We start from the raw sequence: 20,258 nt of genomic DNA on the forward strand, positions 1-20,258 counted from the left end.
CAGCGTCCACATGTAGTTTTGGTCACATGTAGTTTCGGTCACTTATAACTCGTGAGCCGCTTCTTTTTTGTATATTCATGATAGGTTGGAGGCCAGCCTGCGCTGAGTGCCCTGTGCCTCTTGTTCCCTCACCCCGGAGTTTCTAGGGTTAGTGTGTTGCACGTACTTACATGTACTCACTCAATCATCTGCATTTCTAGACACAACCCACCAATCATGTAAGAGGTGCTTTCAGATATAAGCCCGACCTATTGGCTTTGCCAGTGCTTGTTTGTTTATTAGCGAGGGTTATCTTTATTGGTTAGTCTTTGAGCATGCCCTGGTGGCCACACTGCATGTATTTTTCACACTCCTGGAAATAATGTGGTTTTTCTTCTACAGATCCGAGGGATGAGGCCCTTCACTGCGCCTCCCTGTGGTGCAGATGGTGCAACGAGGAGACGCCCCGGAGGTGGCGCGCGCAGCCTTCCATAGCTGGAGCTTCTTTATGTGCATCACCGTCTCACAAGGACTGAGTGACGTCATGAGCATTCTCTACATACTCCACATTCTTCCCCTGGCCGCTGCTTTGGAAGGTAAAACTACTGCTTTAATAATGTGTTAGCAATTAATCTCATTAACCCCTTCGATGCTCATGACGAGCTCAGCTCGTCATGAGTTACGCCTTTCGTACGATCATGACAAGCTGAGCTCGTCGTGAACCTCGGGTTTTTTAAAAACTCACTCACCGCGGGAATCTGCACCGCACGCATGTGGTTAAAAGACTGTAGCCGTAAACATGTTGCTGCACTTGTTTCTTTCACCATGCTTCACAATCTGTTGTGCAAGAGAATATCACCAAACAAAAGCACATAGACGTGGAGCCAATGCCCCAGACCTCCGCTGATTGGATGTGTGAGTAACCCCCCCCGTCACTGAAATGTATTTATTCATTTTATGTATAAAGATCCAGAGGGATATCAGAGCACTTTAAAATAGGGTGGGAGGAAGGACATAAATGCAAAATCGACAACAGGTAGGAGTAAAAAAAACAGGAATGATAGCATATTCAGGGACAGTTGCATAAGAAAGAACCATAACAAAAGATTGTCCAATGGAAGTAAGACCGATTGTCTTCGAGCAGGTGCGCCTAGCACACTTAGGGTAAGAATTTATTCATAAATAATTTGTTTGCTTCCAATTCGAATGCCGTAGTTGGAGGGATTTGGCCTACTTCCGGTGGAAGAGAGTTCTATAGCTTTGGGGCAGTGCCGGAAAAGGCTCTGAAACAAGTCCTCTTTTTCCTAAAGATGAGTGGTTTCAAGAGGAAAGTCTTGGCGCTTCATGAGGCTCTTACACCACAAGAGAGCTCCAGTTTTTGCACCAGGTACTTGGAAGTATTGAAGTGAAGGGCTTTGTGCGTCAGAACGACAATCTTTAACTGAATACGTGCTTCATAAGGTAACCATTTGAGCGATTTTAGAACTGGGGAAATGTGCTTGTTTCGGTTAGTGCCTGTAACCAGTCTAACCGCTGTATATATTGATGCTCTTAGTGGAGCCAGGGAGTATTTGGGAAGGCCACAAAGGGTCGCGCTGCCGTAGCCCAGCATAGGTAGGACAAGCGCTTGCACCACCTGCTTGAAATCGTTTTGTGGAAGGAATGGTTTGATATTTTTGAGTGTCCTCATCAAGTGGTTTGCACCTTTGCATACCTTATTGATGTGATTTTTCATATTCAGGTGCTTGTCCAAGGTGACTCCAAGTGATTTGGCTGAGTCTATGATGAGAGGGGTGCAGTTGAAGGCAGTGAGGTGATTCAACCAGAGGTCAAGCTTGGGGGTGTGGTTACGAGCCTGGGGCAGGACACGGTCTATACACTGGCCTGGGACATCAAGCAGTTACCTCTTAAAAATAAACATGGTAACAAAGTAATATATTCGACTAATCCTTCTTAGGAAATCTTGGAAACAGAAAAGGAGAGATTAAAAGATTCTAAAAAGTTGGTGTATATCTTTTCTTGGATTCCATATTGAGAAAACAGTGGATCAGATCTCTTACACTTCAATCTTGGCTGCAAGGAGAGGAGGCTCATATTAGATGTCTTAGACATTTGTTATTCCCCAACTACTCACCCCTAAGCCTTTTATGGGTGGTCCTGATGAAACCGAAACATGCGTTGACCTGACTGTTGTGACACCCAAGCCTACAACACTTTCACAGGCATTTCTCGAATGTTTTTTTCAGTGATTTCCACAGTGAATGCCTGCAGGCGGGTGGTGGATGTATGTGATGAGAGAGTGCAGTGGTATGAGAGGTTAGAATGGTTGTGTGGTAAATTCTGGGGGGCATATTAAATGTTTCTATATATGTATCATTCTTTGCTGTGTAAAAATGCATCAATGTAATGGTTATATGTATTATTAGATAGAAAATTTGCATATCTGAGCCAATTACAAGTTTAAACAGGTTTTTATCTTTTTTGTACACTTAGAAAACTGAAGAAAAAGAATAATAAGAATAATGTAAGAAATACAAAAAAAAGACAAATAATATTATGAGTACAAGTTTGGCATGTTAAATTTGTACAATGGACAGGCCTATAGAGCTTTAGTGAACCTGTACAAAGAAACATAGGTTGTGTGGGAGTTTTCATTACTCCCCCCTTTCTCCCAGACCTAGAAGCAACATTTGAGGGGGTACCTACAGATATCTAGTGGATGCTTAATACAGCGGGGAACAGCGTTTACAACGCAACTTTTACCACGCACTACCTTTATAACGCAGGTATTACAACGCAAGTCGTTACAACGACTTGCGTTGGGGGGCGCTGTTGGATAGGGAATAGTTTAATTTTCTATCCAACACCTTCCCTACTATCCACGGGGACTGGAGTTGGAATAGAAAATTAAACTATTCCACTATCCAGCGCCCCCCAACGCAAGTCGTTGTAACCACTTGCATTGTAATACCTGCGTTGTAAAGGCATGCGTGGTAAAAGCATGCGTTGAAACATCATACATCTAATACAGCACCACTAACCAGAATACTGCACACTATAATGTGGGATAACCAACATCATGTGAAAATATGATAAAGTCTCTTCTAAATTCAAAAAATGCATTTCTCTTACATGTGGAAGCTGTTTTTTTACCTTAGTACATCAGATTGTCTCACTGCCCTCAGAGGTATTTATTGAAAGGGATAATCCTAAACATGACCTTAGAGACATTCATGCCAACACCCCCACCGTTACAACACTGCCATTAGTGAATTCAGTTCACACGTGCACCCCGATTGTGGCCGACGTTCCTATTACACGAAACAACACTATAGTCCATTAAATCAAACATAAAATGTTGTTGTACAATGCACTCACATATTTGAAGATTCTCCCCTGTTTTACAATGAAGAAAAAAGGAGGCATGGAGAAATCATATTTTTGCCTAGGATCACACACTTTAGACAAGTGGGAAGTCAGAATAATGGTAGGTTTTCTGGTTTCACACTGTGCAATTCACCAACTACATTGTTATCTTTTTCACTCTTATTTTAAAGTAATCATTTCTATTTAATTTTTTGCGTTTGAGGTTACATCACAAACACACACACTCAACACTGCTGATTGAGGTATGGGTAATATAGGAGCATTAAACAGAGCATTGCAAATTTCAGTGTGGGATGGCCCGTTACAATCTCCCATACATACACAGTCACACACGTCACATACAGACTCAACACCTCTTATTCAGGGTATGTGTAATGTAGTAGCCTTAAACAGACAACTGGACATTTCAGTGTGGGATAACCTATTACACCCTACCACACATTCACAGTCAAACACACAGTCACACACACACACACATGCACACTCAACACCTTTCAGTGTGGGGTAATCTATTACACCATACCATACATCCACAGTCAAACACACAGTCACACACAAACACACACACACACACACACACAACACCGCTGACTGCGAGTATGAGTAATAAAGGGGCATTAATTAAAGTGTTGCACTTTTCAGTGTGGAATAACCTATTACACCCTACCACACATTCACAGTCACACACACAGTCGCATACACACATACTCAACACCGCTTACTGTGAGTATGAGTAATATAGGAGCATTAACTGGAGTATTGCACCTTTCAATGTGGGAAAACCTATTACACCCTACCACACATTCACAGTCTCACACACACACACACACACACACACACACACTCAACACCGCTTACTGCGAGGATGATAATATAGGAGCATTAATTAGAGAAATGCACCTTTCAGTGTGGGATAACCTATTACACTCTACCATACAGTCACAGTCAAACACACAGTCACACACACACACACATGCACACTCAACACCTTTCAGGGTGGTATAACCTATCACACCCATTCACAATCACACACACAGTTTCAAACACACACCCACACGCACACTCAACATCGCTGATTGCCACTATGAGTAATATAGTAGCTTTAAATAGAGTAGTTCATCTTTCACTGTGAGATAACCTATTACAGCCTAACACACATTCACAGTCACACACACAGTCACACACACACTCAACACCGCTGACTGCGAGTATGAGTAATATAGGAGCATTAATTAGAGTATTGCACCTACAGTGTGGAATAACCTATTACACCCTTCCACACATTCACACACACAATCAAACAAACAAACACACACACTCAACACTGCTGACTGCGAGTATGAGTAATACAGGAACATTAAATAGATTATTGCACGTTTCAGTGTTGGATGACCTATTACACCCTACCACACATTCACAGTCACACACACACAGTCTCTCACACACACTCAACACTGCTGACTTTGAATATAACTAATATAGGAGCATTAAATAGAGTAGTGCACCTTTCAGTTTGGGATAACCTATTACACCCTACCACACATTCACAGTCACACACAGTCTCACACACACACACAAACACTCACTCAACACCGCTAACTGCGAGTATGAGTAATATAAGAGCATTAATTAGAGTATTGCGTCTTTTAGTGTGGAATAACCTATTACACCCTACCACATAGTCACAGTCACACACACAGTCTCACAAACACACACACACACACACTCATCACCACTGACTGCGAGTATGAGTAATATAGGAGCATTAAATGGAGTATTGCACCTTTCAATGTGGGGTAACCTATTACATCCTACCACACATTCACAGTCACACACACAGTGAAACACATACACACATACTCAACACCGCTGACTGCGAGTATGAGTAATATAGGAGCATTAATTGGAGTATTGCACCTTTCAGTGTGGGATAACCTATTACATCCTACCACACATTCACAGTCTCACACACACACACACACACACACACACTAAACACCACTTACTGTGAGTATGAGTATTATAGGAGCATTAATTAGAATATTGCACCTTTCAGTGTAGGATAACCTATTACACCCTACCACACATTCACAGTTACGCACACACTCAACACCGCTGACTGTAAGTATGACTAATATTGAAGCATTAAATAGAGTATTGCACCTTTCAGTGTGGGATGACCTATTACAACTTACCACACATTCACAGTCACACACTGTTGGAAAATGAGGCAGCATCTGTGAGGCCTGCACAAATAACTTGACTACATTTCTCCTTCCCTGGGAACCAAACACTCAATTGTAGCACCTGACTCTCAGAGAGTAGCGTTGCAGAGCAGTCTGAGGTTTACTCATGGGAAGTGTGTGGGCTAGTAATCGCCATTTGCAGGTGCACAGAAATAACATTCAATAATTGATTGTCCAGTCTGTACTTTGCGTTATAAAAGTAAGAGTACATGTATTAAACAGAAAAACTACTCAATACTATGCACCCATTTACAAATATACAAAAGCAATAAGGTATGCAGCTCAATATCTTAAGGGCTAGCAGTCTGGGGTCTACACCTATGAGCAGCATCAAGAATACATGTTTACGCACACTTTAGAATGACAGTACTCAGCACATTTGGGTATCATTAGAATGCTTTGCAATTACAGCCCCTAAAGGCATCACAGATTAAATCACAGAATTACGCATGTACAGTCAGACACCCTAGCAGGAATGTCTGCAAATATAACCCCACTTTGCTTATGACATCACTTTTATCCTGTACGTCACATTAAACATGAACATCAGTCCCCCTGAAAGAAATAACCATTAGTAAATGCATTTCAGTGCAATTACACCTCTTCACCTCCAGGGGATGCCCTTCTCCAGACATCCCTAACTCAGCCCTTCACTCCATGATGCGCTTCGCAGTACACCCTTAGCTGTAGAAAATAAGTTCCAGCCCAGAAGGTGTTAAATGCTGGCTGATCCCTTGAGGGGTTATTCCTTTCAACTCCCCAGGAAACTTAGGGAGGGATGTCCCTTCGCGCTGGAGGGGGAGACTGCGCTTCTCCAGCATCTGCCCCCAGCATCTATTCTCCATTGAGGGCGACCCCCCCCTCCTCACAAACTTCACCCCGAGAATGTTGATTGTTGGTTTCACGATATATTGGAGGCCCATGAAATACCTCTAGCAACCTTCCCTGAATATATACCTAGTGCTAAAGATAGGCAGTTGGGAACCTTCGTGGGAACTAAAAACCTATTTTGTTTAAATGGAAGATGCCAGCTAGATTGCCCCGCCAAAAAAACATTTAAACAAGGCTCTCAAATCTGCCCCATAGATTATGCCTTTACCTCACCTTGGAACTTCAGTTTAATCTCAGGATTTAGAATTGTGAATAGAGAAGCAAGCGACCATAACATGGTAACCCTGGAGATCTCGGATGTGCACCCTGACTCTAGCCCAAAGGTTATGGAACAAGAGGTGGAATACCCCAGACGCCGTACAACTAGGCTCACGGTTGAACATGTTGTTAGATTAATACAACTACAACAGAACCTAGATCTGAAGATAGCAAGGGGTCAAAACCTCGAATGGTACGTAGGAAAAATTGAGGAGGTGGTCCAAACTCTTAGTTAAGAACAAAAAAATATAAATAGAGGCAAAACTAAAAACAAAGCGAAAAGCCTGAAGATTGAGAAATCCTCCGGTTGGTTTACAAGGGAATGCCAGGAGAAAAAAAGGGAAGTTAGGAGAATGACCCGCCGCAACCAGCTAAAGAGAGATCAAGATAGTACAAACACCCTAGTGGGCTTCTATGCTTATCAGAAGGGCAAAAAGGGAATTTAAAGAGGGATGCTGGCAAAAATTACTTGAGGCAATAGAAACGAAGAACTCACGCCATTTCTGGATGCTAGTGCACTCAGGAGCAGATCGCCCTCTAGGGAAAATGAACTGCTTAGTAGAGGAGGCAGTATAGGAGGAGTATCTACAGGACCTGTATAGCCCAGGGAAAGATCGGGAAAAAAATCTGTACACAGACTGGAGCAGTCTGGTAACAGATATAAAACCCGACTTCTCTGCCCAAGAGGTTAAAAAGACGATAAAGGATTTGAATCTCACAAGAGCGGCAGGACCGGATAATCTCCCGGCACAAATAATCAAAACTCAGGTAGAGTGGTGGGCGGAATTTTTTGCAAATATTGTAGTGTAGTTCCTATAGTCCCAATAGGCTCTGCACATTGGAATAATATATTCAGCAGTGTAGACGTAGGACTGAGGTTAACTAGGTCTCTACTGACTATATTAGACTTAAGTTTTTGCCAGCTAGCTCAGAGGTCACTAGAAACTTTCTCGAATAAGCGAGGAGGAGTTTAACCTCCCTGGATAGACAAGAAGGGATTTAGTTTCTGACAACCATAAAACATGACAACTTTGCTCTCCCTGATTAAGAGTATATCTCTAGAGTCGTGTGAAAACAAAAGACAGCTATTTCACTCAGTCAAAGGTGCGTACTTAGTTTCACCAGATTGCAGAGAAAAGAGAGACGGGCGTTTTCAATAAAGGTATTATTTATTGAGCAGTCTCCTTCCTCATGCAAGAGAAATTAATTGCTACAATTGCAATACTTATAGTAAAGTAAAGTGCGTACAGTAAAAGCAGGATTATAAAATAATACTGTAAAAGCATTGATATGGTTTCTTAGCCATATGATACTTTAAAATAGATAAAATATATACATACATATATACATTGACTAATCGTACTCAACTGGTGCTTCTAAATATGCCTACCCCGGTGTACCTGACCTAAGCCTAATACGTGGGAGGGAGTAAGTAAGTAGCAGTTTAAGTAAAGTTTGTTTTGCCAAGAATCTGACTCAAGAATTCTCTGTAAGGGTTTAGTCAGCTCCGTACCTGGGTAATAGAAAGCAGGAGGTCTGGTATCTCTCTCTCAGGACTCGATATCCCAGCAACCCGCAAGGGTAGGCTGAAAACGCCGGAGCTGGATTTCTCGGCAAGAGAAAAGACAGCGTCTTTCTCAGCGCGTCAAAAGGGAGGGGCAGCGTCCATGGGCTCTTGCATCAGCTGGGCTCTCGGAAGTAGATAGCTGCTCTGCTCCAGATTCACCACCGTGTGTTTGCTTAAGGCAACGTTGGTATATTTATACCTGAAAGATGCCTGGGTTTGATGTAAGGTTGGACATAAGACGTCAATAAAGATGTCACTAAGAACTGGCCGTTCTTACAGTGCTTTATTGGAGTTCTAGGACGAAATCAAAACAATTGCAAGGGGGATTTCCCAGGTTGCTGGAGGCTTGGTTTTGTTTAGAGAAATCGGTGTGCTTACTAGGGGCCCGGAGAAGTAGCCTTGCTTAATGTGACAGCATGTGCTACGACTGAATTATGGATATGATTATTATGCCGTTGTATGGATATTATTGATTATAGCCGGACAAGGGCATGAAATAGGAATATCGATTCAGGTTTCCCAGATAACACACTATACCCACTTCACAAATTAATGTCCATCATTACTAAAACTAAGCAATAGAAAACATAAAAGGTGCACGTGTATACCAACCCACCCCAAAATACATTTTTTTGCATTTGAAATGGTGTATGCGAAATACATGAAATTGATTATAGGTACTGTACACGTTTCAAGCAGTGTAATCATTCATTAAAAAAGGATGCATATATATATCAGTCTGAATGATTTGCGAAATGTACACATGAAATGGCTCTTAATACAGAAAAAAGGTGCGAGACCATTCCATCACATATAAATACAGTCGCTGTAAATGTGCTATAGGTTGACGTGATATATTGTCTTTTAGAGTTCCTAAAATAGAAGCTCTGTTCTCTAAGAATAGTTCTACTTCAAGCAGAGTACATGTGCCAAGAAAAAGGTAAATATTTTGGAATCGGGGAAGAAAATAATTTCGCTTTCAGGAGAGAGAGAAAAAATATAGTTCCAAATATGTTCAGTAGCTTTTGTTTATCAAAGCCGAAGGCCGAATTCAGAGTTCAGGGAACGCTGTGTACTAGTTTGCTTAAAAGTTATTCTTTTTGTTCGGGGGAAAACATCATTTCAGACCGACTTTCAAAAAAGCAGTCTACCGCTTCAGGTGAAAGTTCGACCAAGGTGGAAAATGCCGCAACTGTGCAGTCGTGAGAATGATTGCTATCATCGATGTATTGATCAGCATTGCTCACAGAAGGTCGTACCTGGTTAATTCTGCTCTCATCTTGCACTTCACTACCCTTTAATCGCAGTGGTGAAGTTTCCACGAATGCCGTCATCAGGATGGGTAACCGCTGGGGACAACACGATGCATGAGCCGTTACAGGACTTGGCAAAGTATCTGTATCCAATGGTACTTCTGATTGTAGTGTGAGACAGACGTCTAACACGCATTCTTCTCCACACAGCATACATCTTAACACAGGTAAGATACAATTCTGCCAGATGGGTCTGAATGAAAGAAACCAGGTCATATTCAGATCTCTTAGCCGGGCTCATCCAAGGACTTTAGTTATGCGGTCCCGATAGCGTATAGCTAGGATCGTTTCTTCCATTGTTGCTGGAGTCTTGTCTGTGACATGGCTTGCCATAACGAAGCAGGAGAGTCAAAAATAAAATGCCTGCTACGAGTCCCAACAGGAGTGGTAGGCCACCAAAGACAGAATGGACAAAACTAGGAAAAATGCCCAGAACTGTTGTGAAGGGTGTTAACAGTCCCGAAAAAATTGTCTTAAATACATGCGGGATACCTCCAATATCGGACATATTTAGAATTTGGCTTAACATTTCTGCGAAATGTAGGGGGCAATTTGCTGATAAAAGGCTATGTATCTCTGCCGTTGTCCTTGCGACTTGCAGATCATACGTTTCTTTTGATGACATCAAGGGCACAGTTGTCTGCAAAAGGACAGACTTTATTCTGCTTAAAGTATCAATTCGAATAGAAGAGATATTCAAAAATGGCCAAATGTTTTCCTCCCTGTCTGGAGTGCTGTTTGGAAACAATACTTGCATACAGCAAGTGACCATGGAAGAAACGCTTACTAGATAAGCTTTTCCTGGCACCAAGCCACAACATCTGTGGTCCACTATTAGAATGTAGCTCCCGTTAGAAAGCCGTCTAAAAAATGGCTCTATTCGAGTTGCCGGTGTGCCATGCTGGTGGCATGAAAGGTTATTTGAAGTCCCCTCACAGGCCCCATGTAGGTTTATACCCTGACACAGAAGTATACCACTTAGTGACCTTTTACAATTATCACCACTAAGAAATACATTCTGTCCTTACTATAACATGTGCGTGTGTAAGGTAATTTCCATGATGACTTAATGTATTCTTTACCCAACCTTTCATACTGGCCTGCTCGTTTATACTCTTGGCAGTATTTAAATTGGAAAGTAGTTATCGGAACTTGTGGGACACCCCCGCGCCGCACGGCCACCAGCTGCTGCGTGTGCCCCTCTGCTGTGCCCTGCCTCGCTGCCTGCCTCGCTGCCGGCTGACCCTGCTGTTTTGCCATTCATTGGTGCTTGTTTTCTGTTTTCTCAATCTTTGCCCGTGTTAGCGTTTTTTTGCCTGTAATTTGTGCTTGTTTTCTGGTTTCTTAGTCTCTCCCCGTGTTTAGCATTTTTTGCCTGTAATTTGTGCTTGTTTTCTGTTTTCTTAGTCTTTTCCCGTGTTTAGCGTCTCTGCCTGTAACTTGTGCTTGTTCTTAAGTCTCCGGCCGTCCTCCGGCCTGTTTCCCGCCTCCCTCGCCGCCCCCGCTTCCCGCCACCACCGCCGACCCCGCCCCTTCTTTCCTTCTGTTCCCTCCCCGCTCCCGCCTCCCAGCTGCCCCGCCCACCCGCGCACTTGGCCTTAAATGGCGACCGTGCGACACAGGTAAGTGTGACCCACTTGTGGGACACCCCCGCACCGCACGGCCACCAGCTGCTGCGTGTGCCCCTCTGCTGTGCCCTGCCTCGCTGCCTGCCTCGCTGCCGGCTGACCCTGCTGTTTTGCCATTCATTGGTGCTTGTTTTCTGTTTTCTCAATCTTTGCCCGTGTTAGCGTTTTTTTGCCTGTAATTTGTGCTTGTTTTCTGGTTTCTTAGTCTCTCCCCGTGTTTAGCATTTTTTGCCTGTAATTTGTGCTTGTTTTCTGTTTTCTTAGTCTTTTCCCGTGTTTAGCGTCTCTGCCTGTAACTTGTGCTTGTTCTTAAGTCTCCGGCCGTCCTCCGGCCTGTTTCCCGCCTCCCTCGCCGCCCCCGCTTCCCGCCACCACCGCCGACCCCGCCCCTTCTTTCCTTCTGTTCCCTCCCCGCTCCCGCCTCCCAGCTGCCCCGCCCACCCGCGCACTTTGCCTTAAATGGCGACCGTGCGCACGCGCAGCGTTGACGCGCAGCGGGCACGCCGATTGTGCGCCGAAGGCGCGCCAAAGGTAAGCCCGTCTGCGCCCGTCCGCGACCGGATCGCGACCAGCGCCAGGACCCCTGGCCCCCACCGACGGAAGCCGACCCGACGAACCTACAACGCCGCCGATCTCATCGCACTCAACACCGGCCGCATCCCAGGATGTCACCGAGCCGCCCCGAAGCACACCCACGGACCCTTCAGTTGCCACGCCTGCAAGTTCACCTGCATCCGGACCTTCCCTGCACCCGCCAAGCCGAACACCAGCAGCAACCACCTCAAGTGCATCCTACTCAACACCCGCTCCGTCCACAGACAACCCGTCGAACTCTGGAACCTCCTCGACACCACCGCCCCCGACGTTGCCTTCCTCACCGAGACCTGGATGAACGCCTCCTCAGCCCCAGACATCGCCATCGCCATCCCAGAGGGCTACAAGATCACCCGGAGGGACCGCACCGCCAACCAGACGGGAGGAGGCATCGCCATCATCCACAAAGACACCATCCGCATCACGACCAACACCGACGACACCCTAACCACCGCTGAACACCTGCACTTCCAGATCCACACCAACCCGAACACCACCCTCAGAGGCACCCTGATCTACCGACCCCCGGGACCATGCACACGATTCAGCGAGGACATCGCCGACTTCGTCAGCCCGCACGCTCTCCCCTCCGCCGACTACATCCTCCTGGGGGACCTCAACTTCCACCTGGAGAGCAACAGCGACCGCAACACCATCAGCCTGCTCGACAACCTCGCCAACCTCGGACTCAAGCAGCTGGTGTCCACCCCCACCCACCTCGCCGGTCACACACTCGACGCCGTCTTCTCATCCAGCAAAGACGTCACCTTCAGCCACGCTACTGGACTCCACTGGACGGACCACAGCTGCGTCCACTTCACCTTCAGAAGAACGACGATCCACCACCACCAGCAACAGGTTGCCCGAAGAAGCTGGAACAAGATCACAGCCGACCAGCTCACCGCTTCCCTGAGCCAGCACCCTCCCGCCAGCTCAGCGAACCCCAGCCAAGCCGCCGACAACCTCACGAAGTGGATCAACAACTGCGCGGACGAACTCGCCCCTCTGAGAACCCCACCCAGCAGACCCTGCAGCAGAAAAACACCATGGTTCACCGACGAACTCAAGAGCTCCAAGAAGAACTGTCGAGCCCTCGAGAAAGTCTGGAGAAGGGAACCAACTACGGACAACATGACCACCCTCAAGCTCGCCACCCGGAAACACCACCAACTGATCCGCGCCACCAAGAAAAATACATACAAGGATCGACTGGACAACAACGCACACAACTGCAAGGAACTCTTCAACATCGTGAAAGAGCTCTCCAACCCCAACGCCGGAAACAATGACATCACCCCGTCGCAAGACCTCTGCAACTCCCTCGCGTCCTACTTCCACAACAAGATCACGGACATACACAACAGCTTCAACAACCATCCTACGCAAGCCACAACCGCAACAACGCCACCCACCACCACCCTCCGCACCTGGACCCCGATCACCACCGAAGACACCATCCGCACCATGAACTCCATCCACTCCGGATCTCCGACTGACCCCTGCCCTCACCACGTCTTCAACAAGGCCGACGCTGTCATCGCACCCCACCTGCGGGACATCATCAACACCTCCTTCGATACCGCCACCTTCCCTGAGAGATGGAAGCACGCCGAACTCAGCGCTCTTCTCAAGAAACCCACAGCAGACCCCACCGACCTCAAGAACTACCGTCCCATCTCGCTCCTCCCGTTCCCGGCCAAAGTCATCGAGAAGACCGTCAACAAACAGCTGGCCGCCTTCCTCGAGACGAATGGATCCCTCGACCCCTCACAGTCGGGCTTCCGAGCGAACCACAGCACCGAGACCGCCCTCATCGCTGCCACCGATGACCTTCGAACTCTGATGGACAACGGAGAAACAGCGGCCCTCATCCTCCTGGACCTCTCCGCGGCTTTCGACACTGTCTGCCACCGCACCCTAATACAGCGCCTCGGCAACATCGGAATCCAGGACAAGGCACTGGAATGGATCACCTCCTTCCTCGACGGAAGAACACAGAGAGTCCGACTACCACCGTACAAGTCAGAGGCCACCAAAGTCATCTGCGGCGTCCCTCAAGGATCCTCACTGAGCCCCACCCTCTTCAACGTCTACATGAGCCCCCTCGCGGCCATCGCACGCCAACACAACCTCAACATAATCTCCTACGCTGACGACACCCAGCTGATCCTCTCCCTGACCAACGACCCCGCCACCGCCAGAGCCAACCTGCACGAAGGGATGAGAGATGTAGCCGAATGGATGACGACCAGCCGCCTGAAACTGAACTCGGACAAGACGGAGGTCCTCATCCTGTGCTCCTCGCCATCCGCCTGGGACGACTCCTGGTGGCCCCCCGCCCTGGGCACCGCACCCAAACCGACGGACCACGCACGCAACCTGGGCTTCATCCTGGACTCCTCCCTCTCCATGACCAGACAAGTAAACACCGTCTCCTCGTCTTGCTTCAACATCCTGCGCATGCTACGTAAGATCTTCCGGTGGATCCCCACCGAGACGCGGCAGACGGTCACCCAGGCCCTCGTCACCAGCCGACTGGACTACGGCAACGCCCTCTACGCCGGAACCACAGCCAAGCTCCAGAAGAGACTTCAGCGGATACAGAACGCCTCGGCCAGACTCATCCTCGACATCCCCCGACGCAGCCACATCTCCGGACACCTGAGAAATCTGCACTGGCTCCCGGTCAACAAGAGAATCACCTTCCGTCTCCTCACCCACGCACACAAAGCCCTACACGACCAAGGCCCGAGCTACCTCAACAACTGGATCAACTTCTACACTCCCAAGCGTCTCCTCAGATCAACCAACCACGCCCTCGCCGCCGTCCCCCGCATCCGAAGAGCGACAACAGGAGGAAGGTCCTTCTCCTACCTGGCCGCCAAGACCTGGAACTCACTCCCGACCGACCTGCGCCTGACCCAAGACCACCTCTCCTTTAGGAAGAAGCTCAAGACCTGGCTGTTCGAGCAGTAACGGCACCCCCCCCACCCAGCGCCTTGAGACCCTACGGGTGAGTAGCGCGCTCTATAAATGACCTGATTGATTGATTGATTGATTGAATAGTTATGATTCCGTGTATTATCCATTCAATGACAGGTCGTTCTGACATTGTCAATGGTAATCTCTCAAGTTTTTCAATGCTCAGAATTGTATATTCCGCTCCTTTTTGTGCCAAGCTGATTTGAGTATCAGTAAGGTTAAAGATAGAGAATAATGACGTTGTGTTGATTAAACGCCAAGGCATGTAGCCTGAACGCAGATTTTGTAACGTCCAGCCAAGCTGTACAATAGAACGTAATTGGGACTGACCATGTTGTAACATTAATAAGTCCTGTTCTATTATATCAATTGCAGATGATACAATACTGTCCAGTGAATATATTCTGGAAGACAGAGTCATTAACCCATTGTCCACAACAGAAAGTGATTTTTCCAAATTAATACGGTCAATTTCCCGTATTTTTTCTGCTGTTTCAATTTGTGTTTCTTTCCAAGCTTCGTTGTATGCCGCATATATACTGGCCGCTATGAAACGTTTTTGACGCTGTTTGCGTGGTCCCATTATGAAATCACGCAAGTCAGCACCTTCTTTAAGTAAAGTCAAGTGTTGCTTAATTTCTGCCAGTGTGGATGTCTGTAGCCATTCGAGGCAGAGTTTTCCTACACTGTATGTTGTAACTATCCCTGGATGTTGTCTCTGGGAGTATCTAGGGTCTGGCCTGGTCAATTTGAACCCCTGTATTTTGTTCAGGAATCTATCTTGACAGTTATTTGTGTATGTGGGCCAGATCAACCATTTTTTCCAATCAGGATGTGTTCTGTTTTGGTAAAAAATATGGGATACGTCTATCTCAACATCTGTAGTGCTATTACTGTCAGGTGTTGGTTTTGGAATAGACTGTTTGTTTAAGTCTTTAATTTTGGCTAGGCCAAGACAGGTTGTCTGTTGAATGGTATCATTCAAGAATATAATTTGTTCTGGGATCATGCAGGCTCTAAATAATGATTCTATACCTTGGACCTGCCAATCTTTGGTACCCCAGATGGTTTTTGTTTCAATATTATTTTTCCAAAAATCAAAACCAAATGTAGTCATTTTTTCAAAAAATGTTTCTGAATAGATTAATTTAGTGTTTGTCAGCATGGTTTTAATTCCTGTCTTATTTAACAGTTTGTAATAAAACGTTTCTGCATCACTTGTGTTAAAGCCTGAGAAGTATGGGAATTTATCCCAAAAATTTTTGGAACTGCCTTTTGGTGGAGTTGCACAATGTTCCCATTGATTATAATTAAAAACATTTCTAGGTTGAGCAGATTTATGCAAATAATGGTTAGCATGGTGATTGCAGCAGTACATCTGTTCATATTTCGATGAACCCTGTAAATAATCATGTTCTGTAAATGTTGCTGACATAACTAAGTCTGATATCATATCATTAATACTTTCAAAGTCCCAATCATCAGAGAATGTGCTTGGTTTTTACAAAGTCACTTAATGAAACCTTGAATTGATGTGGATACTTCAAGAGCTCGACCGGGCCATAAATTTCATAATCTGTTTTGTCCCAAGCTATCCCACTGGGTATTGGATTGGCTGTGAAATTTACTGATGATAGTTCTCTTTCTCAATGTGGGATGACTTGTGTGGCTTTAGGACCAAGTTGATGTTCTGACTTGCTGTGTCCATTGTACTATATATTTTCCCTCAATGAAATGTCCCAAGCACAGTACCATGATGAGCCAAAGCAGGAGGAAAAGTACACCCAGCACAAACCAAAATTCAATCCATGGAGAAATCAGATAGGTTTATTTGAGTTGATGAAAGAGTTATTTTGCTTTGTCTTTAAAAGTCTCTGTTTCTGTTGGCTGTTCTTCAGGTTCGCTTGGATCCTCTGAAAAGTCATCGAAATTGATGAAGTAGCCTGATGCAGTTCTGTCAATTGTTGGAATTGCTTCCGGATTCTCATTTGCTTTTGGAATTTTCTTTGTTGCATTAGCATAGTCTGAGGCTACATCGTTGTAGACAGGTGTTTCTTGACGAGCTGTTGCAATTTGGGTTTTAAGAGGCGTAAGTTCCATGGCTTTGTTACATAGTCCTTGTTCATTCACTGTAGCTTTATCAAATGTGATTAGTCTCTCAGTTTGAACCTCTTGTTTTGTAGCAAACTTTGGCGTTCTGCTATTTCTTGGGAGTCCACTTGGCCTACTACTTATTATTGGCCACATGATTGTGGTTTATCCAGGTCGATGGATACAGCTCGGTTCTCCTTTTTACCAGCAAGGGGCGGTAGTACAACTGATCTTGTTCCGTTGACAGCTAAGACAGGTACTGCTTTTCTGTAAGAAGGACCAAGGGGTATATTATCAACAACTAGCGATAATTTTTGTCTCTAACTTGTTTAGAGACAAAAATTATCGCCGCACATCGGCGATTTTTATCGCAGATAAACCTTACTATTAGCAAGGTTTATCGCAAATGCGATAAAAAACGCCCGCAATGCATGAATATCGCTGAAAAGTCAGCGATATTCATGCATTATCGAGCAAATGCTCTTAGCCATGTTATCCACCTCCCATTGGATAACATGGCTAAGAACTGCTCAGGGCAGGTGTTAGCTTTTGGAGATATTCGCCCTTAGCGCAAATATCTCCAAAAGTTGGTAATAGGAGATAGCGATGTTAGCGACTGTTTCCAGTCGCTAACATCTTGGCACGCCCACTTTGCATATCATTAGTGATAAATATCACTGACATGCAAAGTGGGGCCCATGATGGTCGCTATCTCCTATTAGCTGTCGCTAACTGGTGTTAGCGACAGCTTGGTAATAGGGAGATAATTTTATCTCCGCTTTCTTGGCTTTTAAAGCCAAAAAAGCGGAGATAAAACCCCTTGATAATATACCCCCAAATTCCTTCTTCACAGCGATCTTCTCTCTGACCAGATCCCCAATCTTTGGAATCCAGACAGTCCTTGCTGGGACAGGTGGTTTCTCTTCAGTGGCTGTTGGCTGTTGTTTTAGCTTTACGTTGCTCAGGTCTTTTCTTGTTTCATTTAAGTCCTGTAAAATAGCCAAAAGATCTTTGATATCAAAGCATTTTCCTTCTACCACTGAAGTCTGACTATCAAGGTCCTGGATATGCATTCTAGTCCCGAACAATAGTTCATACGGACTGAAACCTTTTAGAGAATTTCTTGGCAGATTGTTAAGACTACGTTGGACACTTGTTAAATGTTTGACCCACCCATCACCCGTACCTAATACCTTTGCCGTTATAGATTGCTTTATGCCTCGGTTTTTTCTTTCCACAATCCCGTTTCCCTCAGGATGGAAGGGACATGAATACCGCAATGCAATGCCCATGCTGGTCATGGCATCCTTATAAGCTCGAGAGCTAAAAGCAGGACCCTGGTCAGAATGTAGCATGCCAATTGCGTATGTGCCGATATAGACTCGCAAATCTTTTATAACAGTTCTGGCGTCAGCCAAGCGCTGGTGTCTACATTTTAAGTGAATCTAGTCTTAAATAATATACATTGGGACGCATGTTTCCTGTTTAATCATGCGAATAGATCGCCTTATGCTTTCTATTAGGTGTTCTGGCACTATGTCGGCCGGTTCGCCACTGCGATCTCTGTTGCAGTTTTCACAATTTTTTGAAAATTTGTGATTATCCACGCTCATTCCCGGCCACCAGTATTCTGATTGTAATTCTGTCAGAGATTCTTTGATCATCTGATGCCTTAGACCTAATCCCATATGTGCTTCTTGTATTAAGAAGCCTCTCCTGTTCGTGTTTGGAATTACTCTATCCCCCACTCCAGGGATTTGAGCAAAAGGAACGGAGTTTGCATCGATTATGTATGTATAATTGAGTGGATAATTCACGGGTAGTGCTGCACAGTCGCCTTTTGAAGACGTTTTTACCGCCAGCATGGTTTCCCCGTCTATGTATTTTTCTGAACGCTTTCTTGTGGCTACGGAAGCCGGATTAGTTGCTTCCGCTGTGGCTGTCTCAGCCAATGAATTCCCTGCAGCGTGAACGCCATCACGCTGATGACTCAGTGTATGGATCACGTGAGTCTTTTGTAGTTCTTTCTGTAAAAGAACCACTTGTTCCCAAAGCGTTTTATGCTTGATTGTGCCACCTTTTGCGTCTTTGAAACCGTTTTCAACCCAGTTCTGCAAGTATTCATTATAAGACTGTACGCAGTAATATGAATCGCACACTATGAGTTTGGAGAATTCGCGATCGGTATTTTCAAGCACCATCTTAAATGCTAGTAGTTCAGCTCGCTGAGCTGTACAATCTCCTAGAGATTGCGTTTTAGTGACCAGTGGTCTAAATTTCCCTCCGTGCCAACGACCTTTAACAATCGTGCATGCAGCACTGTAAGCTTGTTTACCCCCAACTGCGGGTTGTGCTGATCCGTCTGTATATATTATACAGCCGTAATATTCCAGAGGCAGGATCTCAGTCGGAAGAGGACATTCATATTCATATTGTAGGAATTCTTGTGTTTTCAAATTAGGGTCAAATTCGTATACCATGTCCGTTGCAGCAAGAGAATTAACCCATTGTATCCATCTCGGAAGTAGTGCTTTAGCATTAGGGATGCTTGCCTTTGTTACCGCTTCTAGAGCCGGTACTGGAGTAACGATTGTTATTCGTTTACCTCGTGCTAGGGCTCTCTCTTTTGCTACAGCAGTCTGAACCGCGGTTAGAATTTTTTCAGTTGAACTAAATTTCATTTCAGCTTTTGTGTACAAATGTGATTTGTATGCTATTGGTACCGTTTCTCCCTTATTAGAGGTCAGGTACGTGAATCCGTGAAGGTTGCGTGTATTATCGCGAGTTTGAAATTTTGTTTTTGCTAACATGTCTGTTTGTAATGATCTCAAAATTTCTGTGTGTTTTTGAGTCCAATTGATTGGTTTAAAATCTGGTCCTATTAGTTCATAGAGAGGTTTAACTCTCTCTGCATAATTTAGAATGTAAGTTCTTCCGAAATTCAGGAAACCAAGTATTGATTGTAAGTTTTTCAGCGTTTTTGGTGCTTGGATTACAGCGCATTTTTCTAAGAAATTGTCTGCCAGGCTTTTGCCTTCACTTAATAATTCATATCCTAAAAATAGGAAAGTTAGATGGGCAATTTGTGACTTTTTAAAGTTGAATTTGTAACCCTCTGCTGCGAACCTAAGTATTATGGTGTTCACTCTTTTCAAGTGAGTATCCAAGTCATCATCTGTTAGATAGATGTCATCGACATAAGATAATGCCTCATCATCATACAGTTGTAGTAACTCTGTTACTTTTGCTGAGAATAATCCTGGACTGTTCTTGAACCCCTGTGGGAGTCGACAGAATTTTTTCTGCGAGCCCATTATTGAGA

At 45.1% G+C, this 20,258-nt stretch overlaps 1 protein-coding gene across 1 annotated transcript in view; it reads left to right on the top strand.

Moving 5' to 3' along the window:
• The first annotated feature begins 424 nt into the window (after positions 1-424).
• LOC144767863 (ephrin type-B receptor 5-like) overlaps positions 425-20,258 on the top strand; it is a 319,076-nt gene continuing 299,242 nt past the window's right edge. The window contains exon 1 of the mRNA XM_078651221.1: positions 425-575. Coding sequence (XP_078507347.1) covers positions 425-575 — 151 coding nt within the window. The remainder of the gene's footprint in view (positions 576-20,258) is intronic.

This window comes from Lissotriton helveticus, chromosome 7 (genome assembly GCF_964261635.1).
Source record: "Lissotriton helveticus chromosome 7, aLisHel1.1, whole genome shotgun sequence".
NCBI classification, from domain to species: domain Eukaryota; kingdom Metazoa; phylum Chordata; class Amphibia; order Caudata; family Salamandridae; genus Lissotriton; species Lissotriton helveticus.